This window comes from Sus scrofa, chromosome 8 (assembly GCF_054392235.1).
Source record: "Sus scrofa isolate SSC_HxYL_T2T_F1_AM1 chromosome 8, Sscrofa_HxYL_maternal_Yorkshire_Landrace_v2.0, whole genome shotgun sequence".
Classification (NCBI taxonomy): domain Eukaryota; kingdom Metazoa; phylum Chordata; class Mammalia; order Artiodactyla; family Suidae; genus Sus; species Sus scrofa.
The window spans coordinates 118748573-118772064 of record NC_139390.1 but is presented as its reverse complement, the minus strand read 5'-3'; the positions used below and the strand labels follow the sequence as shown (position 1 = coordinate 118772064).

General features: G+C 39.5%; 2 protein-coding genes across 13 annotated transcripts in view; one reads left to right on the top strand and one right to left on the bottom strand.

The window, feature by feature from the left end:
- The window catches only part of CASP6 (caspase 6), a 1021045-nt gene that overhangs the window by 243040 nt on the left and 754513 nt on the right, over positions 1-23492 (bottom strand). The window lies entirely within an intron of this gene.
- EGF (epidermal growth factor) overlaps positions 1-23492 on the top strand; it is a 94765-nt gene that overhangs the window by 38364 nt on the left and 32909 nt on the right. For 6 of the 12 annotated variants that reach the window (XR_014811945.1, XR_014811946.1, XR_002346366.2 and 3 more), the window contains 6 exon segments: positions 6952-7074; positions 8211-8336; positions 10040-10176; positions 13264-13412; positions 21243-21347; positions 22574-22797. Coding sequence is in view for 5 of the 12 variants with exons in the window: in XM_021100462.2 (XP_020956121.2) it covers positions 6952-7074; positions 8211-8336; positions 10040-10176; positions 13264-13412; positions 21243-21347; positions 22574-22797 (864 nt within the window). In the remaining 7 variants the exon portion in view is untranslated. 12 annotated transcript variants of the gene reach the window in all.

The following is a 23492-nucleotide window of genomic DNA, read 5'->3' as shown; positions in this document are numbered from 1 at the left end:
AGTTGATGGCCCTTGATCAATAGTATGCATCAGAATTACCTTGGAATCTTATTTTGTTTTGCTTTTTAAAACAAGAATGATCAGACTCTACACCAGACCTGTTAAATCACAACTTCTGATAAGCATGTATTTATATATTTTATTGTTTTTATCTATATTTTATTATATTTCATTATATATCTCTGGAAGATAAGCATGTGAAAAACATAATCATGACATATTATTAATCTAAAAAATGAACTGTAATTCCCTCCAGTCAGTTTTCAGGTATAACCCTAATATCATTTTCACAACTAAAAAGAGTTAACAATAATTCCTTAATAACATCAAATATCCAGTCAGTTTTCAAATTATTTTTTAAAAGTTTTTTTTCCTTTTTATGGCCACACCTGCAGCATATGCAAGTTCCTGGGCTAGGGGTCAAATCAGAGCTGCAGCTGCCGGCCTACTCCACAGCCACAGCAACACCAGATCTGAGCCACATTTGCGACCTATACTGCAGCTTGTAGGAACGCCAGATCCTTAACCCACTGAGCAAGGCCAGGGGTTGAACCTGCATCCTCATGGATACTAGTCAAGTTCTTAACCCACTGAGCCAAAACAGGAGCTCCCTAAAAAGATTTGTTTAAACAATTGATTTGTTTGACAAAGTATCCAAATAAGCTCTGGCTATTGTATTAGCTTGATACCTCTCTCTTTCATCCTACAGATTCCCTCCCCTCTTTTTAGTCCCCTTGCAAATTTTTGCTAAGCAAACTGTTTTTTACCTGCAGAGTTTCTCACACTCTTTTTACTGAATGCACTTGTAAGATGTCCCTGTCCTTCTGTAAACTTGTGGTTAGATTTGCAGGCTTGAAAAGATTAGGTCTTGAAATTTTGACAATAATTCATAGCTATGTTTATACTTCCATCAGGAGACACATAACAACCAGTTGTTTCTCTTTCTGTCTTCTGGTACCCCCCCCCCCCGTTTTTTGCCTTTTCTAGGGCCACTCCTGCAGCATATGGAGGTTCCTAGGCTAGGGATCCAATCAGAGCTGTAGCTGCTGGCCTCCGCCACAGCCACAACAACGCCAGATCCGAGCCGTGTCTTCGACGTACGTCACAGCTCACGGCAATGCTGGATCCTTAACCCACTGAGCAAGGCCAGGAATCGAACCCGCAACCTCATGGTTCCTAGTCGGATTCATTAACCATTTAGCCACGTTGGGAAATCCCCCCCCCAACTTTTTTTAAACAAACTCTTGGCAGTCTTACTAAAGAAAAAATATGCATGACTTACTTTTCACCAGTCTGTTCTGGCATTCTTCTAATAATATCAGAATTACCTGGGTCAATAATAGCCAGTTTGGGATTTCCCTGGTAGCTCAATGGGTTGAGGATTCTGGATTGTCACTGCTGTGGCTTGGGTTCTACCCCTGGCCTGGGAACTTCCATATGCTATGAGCTTGACCGAAAAAAAGCCAGTATGTGTGTTACTAACCCTTTGGAGCTGGAGTCCACAAGGGTTCTCCTGCCTAGAATTGCTATTGCCAATAAAATGAGTTTGGTTCAGAAGCAAAGGAGAACTTTATTTTTCAATCAGAAATTGGAGAAGTGTGAGCTTGTGCTCCACAGTATGAGCCATGGGCGGGGCTGCTTTATAGGGATCTTGTGGATCATGCTGTTCTTGCTCCAGATCACAGTGCCCAGTGCAGCATCTCTGCACACAGCCCGTCACTACGGGCTTGAATTGCAGTGCAGTGCAGCAGTGTCTCTGCACATGGCCCACTGAGCCTAGGTGTTGAGCACAGAGGTTCTGTGCTAGGAACTCTAATTGGATGTTAGGTGCAAAGCCTCTGCACATGGCCCCCTACAGGCTAGTGAAACTAGACTAAGCCCAAAGAAGAGGTTAGTCGTTATCACCTAGATTCCATCTTACTTATCCCCGAGGACCCCAGCGGGCTTTGCTTGTGTCATACACACTTTCCTATTTTCCACATGCTGTCGGCTCTCAGTTCAATATCATTGCCACTGGAGTGATGGACATCAGTTCTGGCCAACGTGGTATAGTATTCTATTTCAGATTTCCACAGGGCTGGGCATTTTTTGGCAAGGATGACCAGTTTCCCTTTGCCTTGTCTGAATATTTTCAGAGTCTCTTTGTACCTGCAGCCCTTACTACCTACTTTTTATAATGAGCTGGAGCCTAGAGTCGATTGACTCCAGTGACTTGTCTTCTTTTTGGCCACCATTTTTCAGCCTTAGGTGTGGGACTGCCCCCACCCAAGAGCAGTTGCCAAGACAGCTGGGAGTAAGAAAGAGCCACATCGTCTTTCAGGGAATGATGGTAGCGACCATTAGCATTCATTTCCTAAACCCATTATTTCATCAAGGGATTCGAATGGTGATATACAGTTCTAACATTTTCTTTAATTATCATTTGTAATTTTTTTTTTTGTCTTTTTGCCTTTTTTAGGGCTGCTCCCGCGGCATATGGAGGTTCCCAGGCTAGGGGTCTAATAGGAGCTGTAGCCGCCAGCCTACACCACAGCCACAGCAACACAGGATCAGAGCCATGTCTGTGACCTACACCACAGCTCACGGCAGCACTGGATCCTTAACCACCTGAGCAAGACCAGGAACAGAACCCAAAACCTCATGGTTCCTAGTTGGATTCGTTAACCACTGCCCCAGGAAGGGAACTCCTCAATTGTTATACTTTCATAAAGTGAATATTCTCTCATTAACTATTGGGTTACTTCAAGATACAGTTCTTACAGTTAAGGCAAAATAAATATTGAATTTTTTTCTTTTTGTTTACTTACAAAGGATGATGGGTTGGTTTTCTAACACCTTCCAAAGGTGGCTAGTGGAGTTTTTTTAATTTTATTTTTTATTGAAGAATAATTAATTTGCAATATTGTATTTCAGGTGTATGGCGAAGTGATTCGATTATACATATATGTGTATATATCTGTATTCTTTTGGGGGGGATTCTTGTCCATTGTAGATTTATTACAAGATATCAAATAAAGTTCCCTGCAATATACAGTAAATCCTTGGTCTTTATCTATTTTATATATGGTAGTATGCATCTGTTAATCCCATACTCCTAATTTATCCACCCCCCTCCATTCCCCTTTGGTAACCACAAGTTTGTTTTCTATGTCTGTGAGGCATAGGGATAATTTAAATAAGATCATATATACATAAAAATGCTATCATATACTATGTCTTTCTCTGACTTACTTCACTTAGTATGACAATGTCTAAGTCCATCCATGTTGTTATTTCATCTTTTTCTTATGGCTGAGTAATATTTCATTGTATGTATGTACCATATCTTCTTTATTGTTCATCTGTTGATGGACATGTAGGTTGCTTCCATGTTTTGGCTATTGTAAATTTTACTGCTAAGAACCCTGGGGTGCATGTATCTTTTCAAATGAGAGCTTCTGTCTTTTCTGTATATGCCCCAGGAGTGGGATTGCAGGATCATATGGTAACTCTATTTTTATTTATTTTTTTAAAGAATCTCTATACTGTTTTTCATAGTGGGTGTACCAATTTACATTCCTACCGACAGTATAGGAGGGTTCCCTTTTCTCCCAACCAACATTTATTACTTGTAGACTTTTTGATGATGACCATTCCGACTGGTGTGAGGTGATACCTCATTATAGTTTTACTTTGCATTTCTCTTATAATTAGTGATGATGAGCATTTTTTCATGTGCCTATTGGCCATTTGTATTTCTTCTTTAAAGAAATGTCTATTTAGGTCTTCTGCACATTTTTTACTGGGTTGTTTGCTTTTTTTATTGAGTTGTATGAGCTGTTTGTATATTTTGAAAATTAAGCCCTTATTAGTTGTATTGTTTGCAAATATTTTCTCCTAATCTATAGGTTGTCTTTTCATATTGCTTATGGTTTCCTTTGGTACAATTTATATCAGAGAAAATTTTGCCTTTGTTCTCTTCTAGGAGTTTTATGGTGTCAAATTTTGTATTTATATCTTTGGGCCCTTATGGTCAGAGGGTGTGTTCTAACTTCATTGATTAAATGCAGCCATGAAGCTTTCCCAACACGGCTTGCTGAAGACACTGTCTTTTCTCTATTGTATGTTCTTGGCCCCTTTGTTGAAGATTAATTGATCATAGGTGTGTGCGTTTATTTCTGGTCTCTCTATTCTGTTCCGCTGATCCATATCTGGTTTTGTGCCAATACCACACTGTTTTGATTATTGCAGCTTTGTAGTATTGTCTGAAGTCTGAAAGGTTTATGCCTCCACTTTTGTCCTTTATCCACAGGACTGCTTTGGCAATTCTAGCTTTTTTGTGGTTCCATGCAAGTTTTAGGATTCTTTGTTCTATTTTTGGGAAAAATATCATGGGTAATTTGATAGGGAGCACATTAAATTTGTAGATTGCTTTCAAGTAGTATGACCATTTTAACAAAATTAATTCTTCCAATCCAAGAGCAAGGGATATCTTTCCATTTCTTTGAACCTTTTTCAGTTTCCTTTATCAATATTTTAATGTTCTCAGTGTATAAGTATTTCACTTCCTTGGTTAGTATTTTTTTTTGATGCAATTTTAAATGGGATTATTTTTCTAGTTTCTCTTTCTAATATTTATTGTTAGTGTGAAGAAATTCACTAGATTTCTATATATTAATCTTGTATCCTGTTCCCTTACTGAATTCATTTATCAGTTCTAATAATTTTTGTATAAAGTCTTTAGCATTTTTTTAAATAGGGTATCATGCTACCTGCATATAATTAGTTTTGCCTCTCCCCTTCCAATTTGGATACTTTTTATTTCTTTTTCTCGTCTGATAACTGTAACTAGGACTTTGAATACTATGTCAAATAGAAATTTCTAGCAGGGAGGGACATTCAGTTTTTTACCAGTTGTTATTATGTAGGCTGTGGGTTTGTCATAAATGGCTTTTATTATATTGAGATATGTTGCTTCTGTACCCACTTTGGCAAGATTGTTTTTGTCATGAATGGTATCAAATTTTATCAAATGCTTTTTCTGCATCATGAGATGATCATGTAGATTTTGTCCTTTCTTTTGTTGATGTGATATATCACACTGATTGATTTGCATATGTCGAACCATCCTTGTAACCCTGGGATGAATCCAGCTTGATCATAATGTGTACATCTTTTTATGCATTGTTGGATTCAGTTGGCTAATATTTTGTTGAGGATTTTTGCATCTTTATTCATCAAAGATTGGCTGTAATTTTTTTTTTTTTGATGGTGTCTTTATCTGGTTTTGGTATCAGGCTGATAGTGGCTTCATAGAATGACTTTGGAAGGTTTTTTTGTTTTTTTGTAAGTATTATTATGAATGCCTGGACTCTTTTTTTTTCTTTCTTTCTTTCTTTCTTTCTTTTTTGACTGCACCCATGGCATATGGAAGTTCCTGGGCAAGGGATCAAATCTGTCATATTGTAGCTGTGGCAATGCATGGTCCTTAACCCACTGCACCAGCCTGGAAATTGAATCAGCAACACCACAAAGACAAGCCAGATCATTAACCCACTGAGCCACAATCAGAACTCTAACTCCTGGATTCTTAACATTTTTAATATATTTCAACCTCCTGCAGTTGTTATTCTTAGCAAGCAAATTGTCTCCTTTTTTGCTGGTGAGAACATCTTCAAATGGGTTCTTGACCCCAGCAGTCTCTGATAGTTTGTTTCCTCTTTCCTAGTAGGATGTATTTTCTGGGCTTGTCTTATTTATTCTATGTTCTGGACCTAGAATCAGCAGTCTCTCCAAGCCACTCCTTCCTTTTATTGAGAAATTGTGTTTAGATAACAGAATCTGCTATAAAGTTTGTCATTGTTTCTAGGTCTTTTAAGACATCAGAACTAGGAATACACTTTTTAAAAAGAGAAATATATTATGAGTTTGTATGGATATTCTCAATTCAAATATAGGATTGCTTACACACATAGGTTTCTTATTGGATCTACCAACATAGCTAATAGAAACGAATGATTAAAATCATATATATTGTCTAGTACTGCTTTATAGATGATGGAATATAGGTTAGTCTAGTTGTCATATGTGCTTATGAAATGAGGCACAGAAAAATGGATGGATGGTAATGAATTTCTTGGAAATTACACACTACCCTTGTGACAGTCTGTGGAACTTGCCCTTCTAATACCAGGTAGCTTAGCTGTGAGCATATATAGTCAAGTGCATGATGTTTATGTGTTATAGAGTCCATTATGAGTCACATAATCTCGCTTGATTGCCAAAACTTCTAGAATTTGTTTGGTATGTAGTTCACATTTTAACATTTGATTTACTTAAAATTCATTTTGATGTATGGCATAGAGATGGGATTCAATGTTTGCCTCAAATCATTACTCACTTATTTCTTTACCATTTACTGGAGGATCTTCCACATGCTCATTTATTTAAGATACCTTTATCACATGCTATATTCTTGTGTGTTCTCAAGTCTTTTCTAAAATGAGCTTTCTATCTGGTCTATTCGCCTCTTGGTCTATTCCTGCACTCATTGCCCACTGTTCTAATTATTACACCTTTATGATACATTTTGATATTTGTTTAGAGCCTCTCATTCTCTTCCTATATCTAACCATAGTCTCACAATGTTTTTTATTTTCTTACACATACAATTTGTTTTACAGATGAACTTGAGAATTATTTATCCAAGTTCCATTTAAAATATTTTGGAATCTTGATGACTAACAACGTAAAAACTATTAACATAAAGGAAATTTTGAGAAAATTATATAATTTTTTTAGATTTGAAATTTAAAAAAAATGTATGTTTCCATTACCCAGCAATTCATAAATGTTTGATCTTTAATGATCAAACATTGATCTTTTCAGGATATCATTTTTTTATTAGTGACTGATTTTGCCAAATTTCCACAAATCTGAATTAACACTAATCTTGACCTTATTTTTCATTAGAATTAATTTCCTGCCCAAGCAATGTGTCTGAATGTAGCCATGACTGTGTTCTGACATCAGATGGTCCCATATGTTTCTGTCCTGAAGACTCAGTACTTGAGGCAGATGGAAGAACATGTAGCGGTAAGTTTATTCACCTTTTGTTTGCTTAAAAACATTTTCTAAGTGATACCTAAAAACTGCATCTTACTGATAAAGGAGAATACATTTTCCAGCATTGCAGATTGAAAGATATTTACATTTAGATTTAAATAAGGTTGTTATTTGTTTTTTGTTTTTAGACAGCATAGTGTGGTGGTTATGAGCAAGAGCTTTAAAGTCAGACAGCCCTGAGGTGGCATTACCAGTTACTAGTAGTGTTGTTTTGGATTAGTTTCTTGCCCTCTTTTGGTCTCAGTTTCCTCATCTGTAGAAGTCAATGATACTTCCTGCCTGGATGTGTGGCCAGTATTAAACAAGGTGGTGGATGTAGAGTGCTTAGCCCATTCTCTGCACCTATAAACACCTCTCTCCTTTATCTTCATACAGACTTATGCATGTAGGGGAAGCTTGTAACTCAAAATTAACAGAGGAGTTATGTGGACATTTTTTTACATAAAATAAGCAAAAGGAGTCAAGAGACCAAAAACGTGAGAGAAAAAATATATTCATCACTAGGAAGAGTTAGACAAGCTGCCAAACGCATCAAAATGCATTTCTTATTTCTTTTTCTTCCTTTTTTTTTTTTTTTTTTTTTGTCTTTCTGCCATTTCTTGGGCCGCTCCCGTGGCATATGGAGGTTCCCAGGCTGGGGGTCAAATCAGAGCTGTAGCCGCCAGCCTACACCACAGCCACAGCAATGCAGGATCCGAGCTGCGTCTGCAACCTACATCACAGCTCATGGCAACACCAGATCCTTAACCCACTGAGTGAGGCCAGGGATCGAGCCCACAACCTCATGGTTCCTAGTCGGATTCGTTAACCGCTGAGCCACAGTGGGAACTCCCAAAATGCAATTCTTATTCCAGCCAGCTGCCAGTATACTTGTTCACAAGCTCAGTGATGGAACAAGAAGACAAGGGCCACTGGGATGTGAAGGGTTAATATTCAAGACGGCAGGTTGTAGGGAAGTAGAGCACAGTGGCATTTGCCTCCTAATCTCTGATGGTGGCCGTATGAATGATTGTAGAAATGGTTCTAAAAAATCAACATATATTTCGATGAAAAATTGATCTATATTTGAATGACCTAGTATCTTTACCAAGCAATTATTCTTTTAGGCTGTTCATCACCTGATAATGGTGGGTGCAGCCAGCTCTGCCTTCCTCTCAGTCCAGTAACCTGGGAATGTGGCTGCTTTCCTGGGTATGACCTACAGTTGGACAAAAAGAGCTGTAGAGCTTCAGGTTAGTGCATGAACATGTGAAACTGCCTCTCTGCAAAAAAATTATGTGGAAAAACAACATTTTATTTAGAAAGTGTTACATTGCTTTTGGCTTCTGCATAAAAAGTCTGATATTTTAGAAACGGAAAACAAATCACATTTTAAATATAAATAACATAAATTATTATATACATAATAATTATGTGTTTGAGGAATATTTTGAAGTTAATTGGCATTAAGCAAAGATTTGCGATAATATCAAGTACAGCATTCCAGTATATATGAAAGTCATAACCAGAATAGTCCTAAAATGCTTTATAGTTGAGGCATTTAATAAATATTTGTCGATTGATTTGATTTTAATCTCTCCAGCAAATGTAATAATCATAATACTTTGACAAGTTCTGTCCTTTTTGTGACAAAATTTCATATGAAGTTGTGCGTTTCAATTATTTTTTCATCTTCTAATATTACATCCCATGTGTCCTTCAATAGCCTTGGACCTCCTAAATTTATACCAAATTGATTTAACCTCTCCTGAGCTTCATTACGCTTGTAATCTAGGACAACATAATGATGAGCCTGCAGAACTTGCCTTTATACCCCAATACTCTTAACTTCTCAGGCCTTAGTTAATACAGCATAATCTGAAAACTATCAGGGGTCTTGTTATTAATGTACGGAATCATACCTCCATTTCAAACGTACACAGGCCATGTCATTTGTTCTCCAGGAGATTGTTTAGGAGACTGACAACCTGAACCAACCCACTGGTATACTGATAAAAGAATCCATTCTTTTCTTTAATAAGCATTTACTCAGTTTCTTCAGTATACCCGAATATTCTCGTCGCAGTGAATGCAGAGACCAGAAATACAGTTCACCAAATTTCAAGGAGTTCAGCACCTCATGGGGCACCATCCTGTTGGCTGCTCAGGGTATTGTCTCATTTGTATGAGAGTTCACACTAGAAGGCACATTAACAAAGTTGCATAGTAGACATAAAGGCAGGGCGAAAGAAAATGGCCAACTTTTCTACTGAGTGGACAGGGCACGTTCATTTTATCTAATTAAGGTGCTTAGGGACAACAAGAATTTTTATTCTGCATTTCCTTTTTTTCTTTTTAAACCAAAAAGTATCATTTTCTTATACCAAACATATTACAAAATGATTGAAAAGATTCTGCTTAGTTTTGTTTTTGTTTTGCATTAGTTACGTTCAAGGCATTTTCTGTTGGTTCTAGATGAAAGTTTGATTTTATTTCTGGTTTTCTATACCTGATTATGTATCAAATAAATCAGGATTTGCTACTTGAAAAAAAAATTAACACAGACCAGAGTAAGGTATTTATTTGGACATGAATTAATATTATCTGCTAATATTAATGTTTCAATATGCATGGATCAAGGAAATGACAACATAAGACTTACATCATTTAGCTATGATATTTGTTACTTAATACTGGCTCTTTTGATAAGTGATTTGCATTTTAAAAGCACACACCTAGACAGGGAGGAATCCACTGATGCAATTCTGGCCATATATGTCACCTCATAGAAAAGATGTCTTCTTGCCTGTCTTTACCTACACCATACTGTTGGGAAATTAAGAAAACAAATACTGCAGAAATTAAGGAATGGGGTGCAATGAATGGGAAGAGTCAGAAGTGTCTTTTGGGTTCAAGGCGTATTTTAAAAGCAGCCATGTTTGAATTTGGTTATCAGGACCACCACCGTTTTTGCTGTTTGCCAATTCTCAAGATATTCGACACATGCATTTTGACGGAACAGATTATGAAACTCTGCTCAACCAGCAAATAGGAATGGTTTTGGCCCTAGATCATGACCCTGTGGAAAATAAGGTATGGTTTTGCTAGTTGAACAGAGATGACTGTGCTTTAAAGACAAAGTAGAGGATTTTATCCCACTGATGAAATGGGCTACTTGAAAATCCTCTGCTAAGCTCAGAACAATTAGGCAAAGAAAAATTTAAAGGTAGACACTGAAGCATGCATTTTTTTGAGAAAATTTTAAGTAGGTCTCTGTTACTGTAACTCTATCCTTTTATTGAGCCATTTAATTGGGAATGATTCAACAGGATCTGAAGTTCAGTTTCCCCTTTAAAGATGAGAATGGGAGGTTAATGCAGTGTCATACGCACAGGGAGATGGCCATAAATAGGTTTTATTTGCTTGTGTTAGTGAGAGAAGTAGGAGGTTGGAGTGTGGCATAGGAAGTATAGGTTTCTAATTTGCATTTAATACATGTCATTAAGGGAGGGAACTCAGTGACCTCTAACCATGAAAATCAAGAAGCATAAATTAAGGCTCATATGTGAACAACAGTCTAACACAATGCTGTTTACATAATAATTTTACATGAAACTTTGTATAAACATTAGAATTTCTATGTTATCAACCCAACCAATTGACGATTTGATCTTGAGAGTCTTAGTTATTTTGAGCTAGGTTAGAATGTGCCTGAAATGATACGTTACAGTATATTCTGGAGATGAATCACCCAATAGTTATAAAGTTACTTAGTTATTAATCTCTCTCTGTAGTGATTTAGTTATTACTAGATAGTGCATTAATTCCTAGAATTTTAAACTTTGTGCTTTTGTATCTATCTTCCTGATTTGAAGCATCCTGGTAAATGGCCAAAAGAGTGAAGAAAATTGATTCTGTGTTTAATTGGTAGGGATTAGCAGCCAAATATAACTATTTTTGCAAATTGAAGTTTTATAATTAAACATTAGCAAACAATTCTTTCTTTTCTTGAACTGAATCAATGTGACTATGCAGAAGAATTACATTAACAGGGAAAAAATTAATAGAATCAGTTCAAGATTCATTTATTACCGTATTAGTTTTTTCCCACACAGTCAGAATTTTTTACAACCAGGTGAAAAGAAGACCTAGAATGAACTTTAAGTCATTTGGCTTATTCATGGCTTTTTATATCTCCAGTCAGTGTTTTCATTTTCTTCCTTCTCAAACTGTGGTCCTTGGATAAGTGGCATAAACATCATCTGGAGTTGGTTAGAACTGCAGATTCTCAGGTTCCACCCTGAGAATTAGAATTCTGCTTTTTAACAAGATTTCCGGGTGATTCGTGGACACATTTGAGTTTTATAAGCAGAGTTATTTTTTTTAGATAAGAAGAACCATTTTTGGATTATGAAATGGAATCATTTCTATTTTATCCAGAGATACGATAGCCTATTATTTATCATTTCATGAATATTCTCATTATTGATAAGTTAATGTACATATACGTACTCACAGTTAATATTCCACAAGTGCTATCATTAAATTGTCAGCTAACCCATAGCAGCTTTTTTAGTCTTGTACTTCTTTGATAGTCTGCATTCTAGACTGAAAAAGAACTTTGCACCTGCTAGACATGTACTGCTGGATAAAATGAAATTATATATGGTTAGAGATGAAAGAAACTTTAGTGAAATCTATTCTGACTTCATCATTTTTATAGTTAAGAAAATCTAGGTTAAATGACTTAACCATGTACACTGTTATTAGGAATATAAATTGGTGTAGCTACTATGGAAGACAGTCTGGAGGCTTCTCAAAAACTAAAAGTAGACCTAACAATATGACATAGCAATTCTACTCCTGAATATATATCCATAAAACCCCAAAACACTAATTCAAAAAGATACATGCACTCAAATGTATATAGTAACATTATCTACAATTTCCAAGATATGGAAGCAACTGAAGTGTCCATCAACATATAAATGGATAAAGAAGCTGTGCTCCCCCACACACAATGGAATACTACCCAGCCATAAAAAAGAATGAAATTTTGCCATTTGAAGCAGTATGGATGGACATGGAGAGTATTATGCTAAGTGAAATGAGCCAGAGAGAGGAAAACAAATACTGTATGATATCATATGTGGAATCTAAATAACACAGCAAACTAGTGAATAAAACAAAAAAGAAGCAGACTAAGAGATTTAGAGAACAAACTAGTAGTTACTGGTAGGGAGGGGTGAGGTGGGAGAGAGGATTAAGAGGTACAAACTATGATGTGTAAAATAAGCTACAAGGATATACTGTACAACACAAGGCACATAGCCAATATTTTAGAATGATAAATATGGTGTAACCTTTAAAAATTGTGACATAGTTATAGACATAATTGTACATCAATTATACTTCAATTAAAAATAAATAAAAATGACTCAACCAAGTCAATCAAACAAATAAGTGTCAAAACTGGAAGAAGAACCTGTCTCTTGACCAGAAGAGTAGTGGAGTCCTGTGGATCAAGCAGTAGAAGATAAAGCCCAGCTTGCAGCCACCAGTAAATTGCTCATCTTTGCTACCTTTCAGGCTGTAGAAGCCATCAGAGTTCAAGTAAAATGGCTTTGTTATTGGCCAATGAGCAAAGATGAACAAATAACCTATAGCAATAGAAATATGCACCAGGCACAAGGCTAAGGAGATATATATATGTATATATATAAAACTAATGTACTTGGTAGTATTATCCCCATTTTACCAGAGAGAAAGCTAAGCTTCTGAGACATGAACCTTGTTTAAGTGTATGCATATCTGGGAAACAGCAGTGGGAGCTCAGTTCCAAAGCCAAGCTCTTCGTGATTATGCTGTACAATATAAAGATTTACTAACCCAGAGTTCCTATCGTGGCTCGGAGGTTAATGAACACAACTAGTATCCATGAAGATACAGGTTCAATCCCTGGCCTCACTCAGTGGGTTAAGGATCTGGCATTGCTACGAGCTGTGGTGTAGGTCACAGACAAGGCTCGGATCTTGAATTGCTGTGGCTGTGGTGTAGGCCAGCAGCTGCAGCTCCAATTCAGCCCCTAGCCTGGGAACTTCCATATGCCCTAAAAAGCAAAAAAAAGTTTTTAAAGTTTTTAAATAAATCGGACTGAAATGTGTATGTTCTCTTCTGTAGGTATACTTTGCCCATACAGCCCTGAAATGGATAGAGAGAGCTAATATGGATGGTTCCCAGCGAGAAAGGCTTTTCGAGGAAGCAGTCGATGTGCCAGAAGGTCTTGCCATAGACTGGATTGGCCGTAAATTCTATTGGACAGACAGAGGGTATGTTTCCTCTTTCAGTTTTAAGCCACATGGTAGGGGAGTGATGGACTAGGTCATACAGCTGGCTTCATCCTCCACTTTGAACACAGGAAAGTATTGCTGAGCACCTGGCTGGGATCAGAGAAAAGATGCCCCCAGTGCTGTCCACGGTCCTTCCACCCCCTCCTCTCCACCAAGCCTGACAGTCCTCCTTTCGTCAAGATGGGTATCTTTCATCAAGATCTGTATCCATCGGCGAATTTTGAGGACCAAGAAAGTAACAGATGTTTTTGCACTTTGGGCTGTTTTAATCAGAGAAATGCAAAACCTATCTAGATACAATCAACGAACATTCTCTGAGCAGCTGCTCTGAATCATGCTCTCTCCTGTGTAGCATGGGAGATACAAGGGAGCACGAGGAGTGCCCCACGTTTCCAGTGTGCTTAGACTTTAGCTAGGGAGAGAGGGTGCACATACACAGAAAAGACTAATGCAGGCGCTTGGTCTAAATCTCAGCACAAGACATGTCATGAGGCTATGCATAAATAATTGCCAAATGAAGAGTGGACACTACCGGAACGTGCTCTGGAAGGGGCTTCAGCGATCAACTTCCCCTTCATTTTACAGATGGGGAAACTAAGGCTCAGAAGGGCTAAGTGGGTGTTCTGGTCATAGTGCAGCAGAAACAAATCTGACTAGGAACCATGAGGTCGTGGGTTCAATCCCTGGCCTCGCTCAGTGGGTTAAGGATCTGGCGTTGCCATGAGCTGTGGTGTATGTTGCAGACATGGCTCGGATCTGGCAATGCTGTGGCTGTAGCATAGGCCAGCAGTACAGCTCCAGTTTGACCCCTAGCCTGGAACTTCCATGTGCCATGGGTGCAGCCCTAAAAAAAAGAATGGAGAAGCAATGAGGTCCTGCTGTATAGCACAGGAAACTATATCCAATCACTTGTGACAGAACATGATAGAATATAATATGAGAAAAACAATATATGTTTATGTATAACTGCATCACTTTGCTGTGCAGCAGAAAATGACAGAACAGTGTAAATCAACTATAATTAAAAAAAAAAAATTCTTTTTAAAAAGAACTTGCCTTGCTTGAGGATAGGAATCTAAAACTTCTCTGGACACTTAGCCAGTGTGAAGACAAAAATCATAACCTCTATGGAGAGAAGCACATTGTTGACCTACTGAAAAAAATAATCAACCCCCTTGCCCCTGGAGTTCCCATCGTGGCTCAGTGGTTAACGAATCTGACTAGGAACCATGAGGTTGTGGGTTCCATCCCTGGCCTTGCTCAGTGCGTTAAGGATCCGGCATTGCCATGAGCTGTGGTGTAGTTTGCAGATGCAGCTCAGATCCCGTGTTGCTGTGGCTGTGGCGTAGGCTGGTGGCTACAGCTCTGATTCGACCCCTAGCCTGGGAACCTCCATATGCTGTGGGAGCAGCCCAAGAAATGGCAAACACACACACAAAATCACTTCTAAAGTCTGCTCTTTGTCTGGGCATTTCAGTTAAATGAGCCAATAAATCCTTTTTGCTCATTAAGCTAATTTGAATTGGGTTTTCTATATTTGCAAGCTAACATTTCCTAACAGGAACATATTCATTCCTTGGTGAATGAATGTGAATGAATAAATAAATGAATAACAAGAAAACTTCATTCATTATAACATTCTTCTTTATGGTACTCAGAACATTTTTAATGTTGATCTCATCAAAATATCTGCTTTTTTTCCCCCTGGATTTTGGCATAATTAGGAATATATGGTCACGTAATTTTAGAATCATTTGTGTGTGTGTGTGTGTCTGTGTGTGTTATCAAGTAGAGGTGTAGAGACGTAGTTTTCTGGGGCAGGGTTTAAGGGGCAGCAGTCCCAATCAGATTGCTGAGAAATAGGGTCCAGGTCTTGGAGAGGTTTTGACAAGTTAAGGACTTTGTTTTTCCTTAGCTATTTGGAGTTCGAGGTTGTCTCCGAGGGGCTCGTGGAGATTACGAGGGTGGGGAGGCCACTCCTTGGTGCCTTTACCAGTTCAGAGGTTGCCCCTCATTCCTTTTCCAAAAATAATTTAGTATAATGTAATATTCAGTAAAGGAATGGTAAAAATCAGGATTTCCCTTCTTGGTTCAGCAGTTAACAAACCCGAGTAGGATCCACGAGGGATGCGGGTTCCATCCCTGGCCTTGCTCAGTGGGTTGGGGATCTGGCATTGCCGTGAGCTGTGGTGTAAGTTGCAGATGTGGCTCGGATCCTGTGTGGCTGTGGCTGTGGTGTAGGCCAGCAGCTGTAACTGCTATTCGACCCCTAGCCTGGGAACCCGGGAACCTCCATATGCCTCAGGTGCACCCCTAAAAACCAAAAAAAAGGCTAAGTGATTTATTCAAGGTTGCACCACATTCAAGTGACAAGTCTTGCTCGAACGCACATGCTGGCTCTTGGTTAAGAGAGCACAAAGGAGAGCTTCAGCTGGAGGTGTGAGGAGAGTCCTCATGGGCTGGGAGAACAGAACACCTTTCCCTTTGATGGGGAGACAACAGAACCGGAGAAAGTTATAGTGTGTTCATCCTCTGGGTTTCCTGCTTGGGGCTGCAGGAAAGGCTGCTGCACTTGGGTGGGGAGGGTGGCCAGTGTGAGTCTCAGGAACCATCAGGGTGGGAGGAGGGGCAGAAGGAAGTGGCTACAACCCTCTGTGTGCTAAAGAGAGCCCATTCCTGCTTCTGGGCCAGAAGGAGCCCATCACAGAGTACCTGATAAGAGAGGGTTAGAGAGCCCGGGCTCCGGAGGGCTTTCTCAGAGGAAAGGCCATGGAGGGATGTGGTGGCCAGCCTGAACCTCGGGCACCTCTCCAACCATGTTCATGTCAAAGAAGGGAGAATTCATTTGGGTTTCACCTCTGCAATCAGTGGTCCCAACATAGAGGAAGAAGTTCCAGGGAGTGGGTTTATGTGCTTGAGGACAGACTTTCTATGTCCCAGAAAATCTCTATCAGTCTGGATAACCCACGGGAAACCAATGGGCTTTTATTTATTTATTTATTTATTTCCTTTTTTTTTTTTTTTTTAATTTTCCCACTGTACAGCAAGGGGGTCAGGTTATCCTTACATGTATACATTACCATTACAGTTTTTCCCCCACCCTTTCTTCTGTTGCAACACGAGTATCTAGACATAGTTCTCAATGCTATTCAGCAGGATCTCTTTGTAAATCTATTCTAAGTTGTGTCTGATAAGCCCAAGCTCCCGATCCCTCCCACTCCCTCCCCCTCCCATCAGGCAACCACAAGTCTCTTCTCCAAGTCCATGATTTTCTTTTCTGAGGAGATGTTCATTTGTGCTGGATATTAGATTCCAGTTATAAGTGATATCATATGGTATTTGCCTTTGTCTTTCTGGCTCATTTCACTCAGGATGAGATTCTCTAGTTCCATCCATGTTGCTGCAAATGGCATTATGTCATTCTTTTTTATGGCTGAGTAGTATTCCATTGTGTATCCAATGGGCTTTTAAACGTGAGTCAGATGTATGCTGCAGTGCCCAGTTATCCATAATATACCATTTCTATATCCAGAGTAAGTATCTTTTGATTAATTCATGTATTTGGGAGTTCCCGTCGTGGCGCAGTGGTTAACGAATCCGACTGGGAACCATGAGGTTGCGGGTTCGATCCCTGCCCTTGCTCAGTGGGTTAACGATCCGGCGTTGCCGTGAGCTGTGGTGTAGGTTGCAGACGCGGCTCGGATCCTGCGTTGCTGTGGCTGTGGCGTAGGCCGGTGGCTCCAGCTCCGATTCTACCCCTAGCCTGGGAACCTCCATATGCCGCTGGAGCGGCCCAAAGAAATAGCAAAAAGACAAAAAAAAAAAAAAAAAAAAAATTCATGTATTTGTTCATTCATTTAACCATACCTGCATTCCTTTATTCCCTGGGTATTTATTCACTTATGGAAGAACCAAAGTACATCAGATATTGCACTAAGAGCTTTATATCCCTATGGACTCCCCCAGAAGATGTTTTATTATCCCCAACTTAAAGGTTAAAAAATTGAGAATCAGGAGTTCCTGCTGTGGTGCAGTGGGTTAAGAGTCTGATGGCAGCAGCTCAGGTTGATGTGGAGGCATGGGTTCAATCTCGGACCCCACCGAGTGGGTTAAGGGATCTGGCATTGCCAGAGTTGTGGCAGAGGTCACAGCTGTGTCTCTGTGGAACTTCCATATGCCATGGGTGCAGTCATACCAATAAAATAAAATAAAAAGAATAAAATTAAAGAGGTAAAATAACTTTCCCAAGGTCAAGTAACCAGCAAGTACTAGGTCTGGAATTTAAACTCGAGAATGACCATTTCCAAAGCTTATGCTTTTAGTAATCTCAGGTACATACTGCATCCAACCACCAGAGTTGACTAAATGTGCTTGACCCAGCATCATATGACAAGTGAAAATCAACTTCAGTTTTAATAATGGTAAAAATCATAATCACAGCCTTCTCTGTATTAAACCTACTTAAAAGGACATTTAAAATATTACCTGTGCGTAATAACAGAGCTTGTACCCTGCTGTTCTCAGGAACATGGATCAGGACAGCAGATGTCAGCCGCTCTCGGCCCTTCTAAGAATGCTGGGTGTCCTCATATTTCCCACATTCTCACAGCACCTCTAATTTTAAGTGTTTGATTAATAGCACCATAGTACCTACTGCTGAGGCAATGCCTTCAGAGATAGGCAGGCACCACCATATCCTGGAGGATCAGACCTCAAATTCTCTAGTTCATTGACTTGAGTAATAACAAGCCCTTCTCAAGTCCCCTTCCCTCTAAAGGCAGCTGCTAAGAGGAAACCTTTCATTTGTCTGGAAATGAGAGGTTTCTAGTTTGAAAACCTTAATATTAGCTAGAAATTGGATTTAAATAACTGGGATTCCAAGCTTGTGATATTATATTATACGGTAACTCTTAACCAAGTAAAAGAAACAGAATGGATGCTTATAGTTTATATTGGCTTAGGAAAAGACAGATTCAAATTAACATCTAACTGTAGGAAGGAAGCAAATGGGTAATTCCGGTGACAATGCTATTATTTAGTGCTAAGGAATCCTGATTCCTAAAGTCAAACGCTGAGTAAAAAAAAAAAATCGAGAGGGAGACAATATAAGACTTCTGTTTGCTCACACTTTTGAGGTAACAAAAACAATCATAAGGTAAAAATCATTCTTTCAGGTTCTGAGTGGACAGTTCTGGAAATAGGGTGGGTTTTAGAGGATCCCAAAGGCATTGAGACCAATTAGATAACGAATACATGAAGCCAATGCTCTTCTAGACTAAGGGTCACACTTGAACTCATGTGCGCCCAAAGGTCCGTCCTTGCCTTTGCTTTCCCAGCGCTAGAGTTGGAGATGTGTTTTCTGGCTGAATCTAGGAGTCATGTTGCAGGGTGACCCCCCTGGGGCGCTTGGAGAGTCATTTCCAGCACTCCTTCTCCGAGACAGCTCCAGAGTCAGGGGTTTATGTCGATCTCGATTCTCATCACCTCATTCCTGCTCCAAACAGTGAGCATTTAGAAATGAGCTAACAGTGAGATCAGAACTGACAGTTTTTTCTACCCTGGTCACGAGCAAGTGGCCTCAGAATTCCTTCCCCGGCACCAAGGGGAACAGGCACAGTGACTGCTGTGACTGAGTGAATTTGACACATCGAGTTCAGAAATTCCTTCCACCCAGCAGTAGCCTTCCTACAACCACTTCATCTGGTAATGAAATTATCTTTTAAAAGCAGCACTGGGAGTTCCCGTCGTGGCGCAGTGGTTAACGTATCCCACTAGGAACCATGAGGTTGCGGGTTCGGTCCCTGCCCTTGCTCAGTGGGTTAACGATCCGGCGTTGCCGTGAGCTGTGATGTAGGTTGCAGACGCGGCTCGGATCCCGCGTTGCTGTGGCTCTGGCGTAGGCCGGTGGCTACAGCTCCGATTCAACCCCTAGCCTGGGAACCTCAATATGCCGAGGGAGCGGCCCAAAGAAATAGTAAAAAGACAAAAAAAAAAAGCAGCACTGGAGGAGGAGTTCCCATTGTGGCTCAGCAGTAGCAAACCCGATTAGTATCCATGAGGATGCAGGTTTGAGCCCTGGCCTCACTCAGTGGATGCTGTGAGCTGTGGTGTAGGTTGTAGGCGCAGCTTGGATCCCCCGTAGGCCGGCAGCCGCAGCTCCAATTTGACCCCTAGCCTGGGAACTTCCATATGTTGCAATTGCGGCCCTAAAAAACACATGGGAAAACAAACAAACAAAAACGTGGCACTGGAGTATAAATGACTTCAAATTATCCACTGCCCTGAGTTGGTAGTTTGCAAAGTGTCCCTGACCCAGCCCTGGCCCCGAGCCAATTTTACCTTTTTTTTCCCTCCTGCATATGGCCCCTGAGGAAGACTAGACCAAGACTTTGCCCCAGTGCTCAGAAGGGCACTCAAAAAAGCCACCTGGAGAAGATGTCCTTAGCGTTTTGTGGGTCAGGGAGGAGGGAATGGTCCTGCCTTGTACTTCTGGGCAAGAGCAAGGGGCAGGCTTTCCCAAATGTTTGTTGAATGAATTAGAGATAGTTGTACTTTCTAGTTTGTAGTAGGAACACAGGGTGAGCAGGCTGCATGTGGTAGGGAAGGGAGGTTCTTTTTAATCCTCTCTGCTTGTGGTCCTGTCTGCTCCAGGAAGCTGCTGGGGCTGGAAGCCCAGAAGGCTCCTGGTGCAATCCAACAAGGCACCTGCCCAGAGTCTGCAGTTACATACTTTTTTTTTTTTTTTTTTCTTTCTTTTTAGGGCCGCACCCACGGCATATGGAGGTTCCCAGGCTAGGGGTTGGATTGGAGCTGTAGCCACCGGCCTACACCACAGCCACAGCAACGTGGGATCCAAACAGCGTCTGTGGCCTACACCACAGCTCATGGCAACGCCAGATGCTTAACCCACTGAGGGATCAAATCCACAAACTCATGGTTCCTAGTCGAATTCATTAACCACTGTGCCACAACGGGAACTCCTGCAGTTACATTCTTTACATTCTCTGTTTCCTAATTCCCTCTCTTCTCCCTTCCCTCCCCCGCCACCTCCACCCCTGCTGATCTATAAGCCCATTAAAGATAGAGCTGGTTTTTTTTTTACTATTGCAGCTCCAGTGCTTAGGCCAATCCCTAACACCCAATAGGTGCTTAGCAAATGTTTATTTTATCATAAAGACTTGTTGGACAAATTCGTGGCAAAATTAGACAACAGGAATTTTCTTCCTTGCCAGATTCCAGAGAGTCACTATTAGTTTTTAATGTAAAGAGCAGCAAGGAATATTTCAGTACTCCCATTTGTGTTAGAGTCACAGGGAAGGAAATTACTGTCACTATACCTCTCCCTCCACTGTCCCCGTGCTGGCTGTCTCTGCGGCCCTCAGGGGCCTGCTCTCCTTCCTTCCTGCAATCTGTGGCCTTGAGGCTGGTGGCTCCTCTGGCTTTTATTGGTTTCAGCAGGAGCTGGGCCGTGGTGAAGAGAAAGGGATGGTAGTTTTTACACTTCCTGATTTTATCCCTTCCAAGCCACTGACACAGTCCCTTCTAACCTTATCCTTTCACTGTGTATTTTAATTGCTTGGGATAAATATTGGGAAACTAATTAAAGCACTGGGTTAAAAAAAAAAAAAAGCAATAGAATTTGTGGGTGTGTTAGTCCTGACTTTTGTGTGAGAATGTGTGTGCCTGTGCACGTGTGTGCACGATAGGGGTAGTTTAGAATGCCTATCTTTGCTTTTCAGGGAAACAACTATTTTTGTTTAAAAAGTAAAGTGGATTTAACAAGCCCCTTTATATTTACCTGCATTGTAGGAGATCTCTCATTGAAGGGAGTGATTTAAATGGAAAATACCGCGAAATAATCATTAAGGAAGACATCTCTCAGCCACGAGGAATTGCTGTTCATCCAGTGGCCAAGTAAGTATTGGTGAGAATAAACCCCTTTCTGCAGAAGTCATAGGACAGTTCTCGTGTGATGTGCTAGTGTCCAGAATTTGTCTTAAGATCTCAGTGGCCGGTGGCGTAGAAACCAAGAAAATCCGTGAGATTTGTTCAAATGTTCAGAAATTATGTGGCTAGCGTGACTTCCTCATCCTTTTAATGTCTTTGGATTTTCTAATTCTTGTATAAAATTTTATTGTTCAGGTACGCTTTCATTTTAAGCAAATTCAATTTCTTTTTGAAAAGAAGTTGAGTTTTGATTCATTAACCATGAGGCCCCAGCCCATTACACTGTGTACTTTTAAAAAAACTATTGTTTCCCGAGAGAGGATGATGTTTGGGTTGCATGGCTAATGAACTAAAGAAAAATCACAAGTTCAAGTAATAGGTCATCCCTAGATTTAGACAAGAGGAAAGAGAAATTGTGAAAGATTAGAAGTCTCCATGTTGTTAATTGTGAATTAGTGACAGATGTTGGTTTAGATTTAGAGATTTAAAGAGAAGAATTAATTCTTTCCTAGTGAACAATCAAGGATAGAAACTAACCCTATTTTATCTATAATGGAGATTTTATGATGATCTATGGGAAATAATAAGCTGGTACAATTGATAATTAATTTGCAGCCAGCCATGTGATTAAAACGGTGAGAATGTAATTATCTCTAGACAAGCCAGTGAAAAGATATTGAACCATACTGAACTCAAAAAATGTGCCTGATTTACGGGACTTAAAATTGACTGAGTGACCTAAGTATATCATATAAAAATGGATACTAGATAAATATGTTCTTCCCTTTATGTTGTAATTTTACATATTCCATGAGGTTTCTACATGCATAGCAGAGGGACAGGCTAGCAAGATTCTACTGCTTTTTGCAGCATGAAACACTGAGAATATGTACTCAAACACTTTTGATTAGTAATATACAAGACATTACACTTTTTAAAATGAATAATTCCTTCTTATCCAATGATTTGAGCTTTAATTCAGTATTTTCTGTCCAAGCTGTTATACATAGAGAAGGTAATTTTTTGCTTTTGAAAATAATTTGTCCAACATACAGTGCTGTACTTTCTCTCTTCCTTGTTGTACTATTTTAGTTTATCCTAAAGTGATTTACATTGACATTTTTAATAATGAAGAAATAAAAGAATTTTTTTTCCTTGCAAATTTTATTTGTTGTATGCTTCCTTGATTAAAGGAGATTATTCTGGACTGATATGGGGACTAATCCACGAATTGAAAGTTCATCCCTTCAAGGCATTGGCCGACGGGTTATAGCCAGCTCGGATCTGGTCTGGCCCAGCGGAATAACAATTGATTACTTAACTGACAAGTTGTATTGGTGCGATGCCAAGCAGTCTGTGATTGAAATGTCCAATCTGGATGGTTCGAGACGCCAGAGACTTGCCCAGAACGATGTAGGTGAGGCTTTGGGATGGGTGATTTTTTTCAACTTAATGTTTTACAAAATATGTTTATACACACACACACTCCCTCCCTCCCCCCAACACACACACACCCTTAAACATATGGTGAGAAAGGAATAGAGAGCAATAGACTAACAGATTTCTCCAGGTATTTCTGAGCTATGAAGATTACTGTAGCATTGGAATATTGGGTAAAAAATACTGATGTATAACCATTTCTCTTTGCCAGGGGTTCTTAAAATCAGAATGAAAATATTAAACATTTTAAAACTTCTGTAGGTATAAGAATTTGTTCAGCTGTTATTTTGGCTTATGTCTTATGAAATGTCATTTTCACAAGTGACAGTATCACCTTTAGCCACTCATGTGCAAGGATTAATAAAAACAGTTTTCTATTTTTTGATATTGCATGGGGTGTCATATTTTTGTAAATATTTTCGAGACACTGTAGTCTATGCTAACTGTTAAAAAGAGAAGTACAAATGGTTAATGAGATTATATAGCAGTGGGAACTTCATTTTGATTCAGGGAATCTGCAAAGACTATGTGAACTGAGCCATGTGGTAAATAGATGGTGATAAAACATGATCATTGGAAATAAGGCTGCAGAAATTGGTCTTTGTATGTTAGTTAGTACTGCCAGAATATGTTAACTGAAATTAATTCTGAAGGTACTGGGGAGCCATTGCA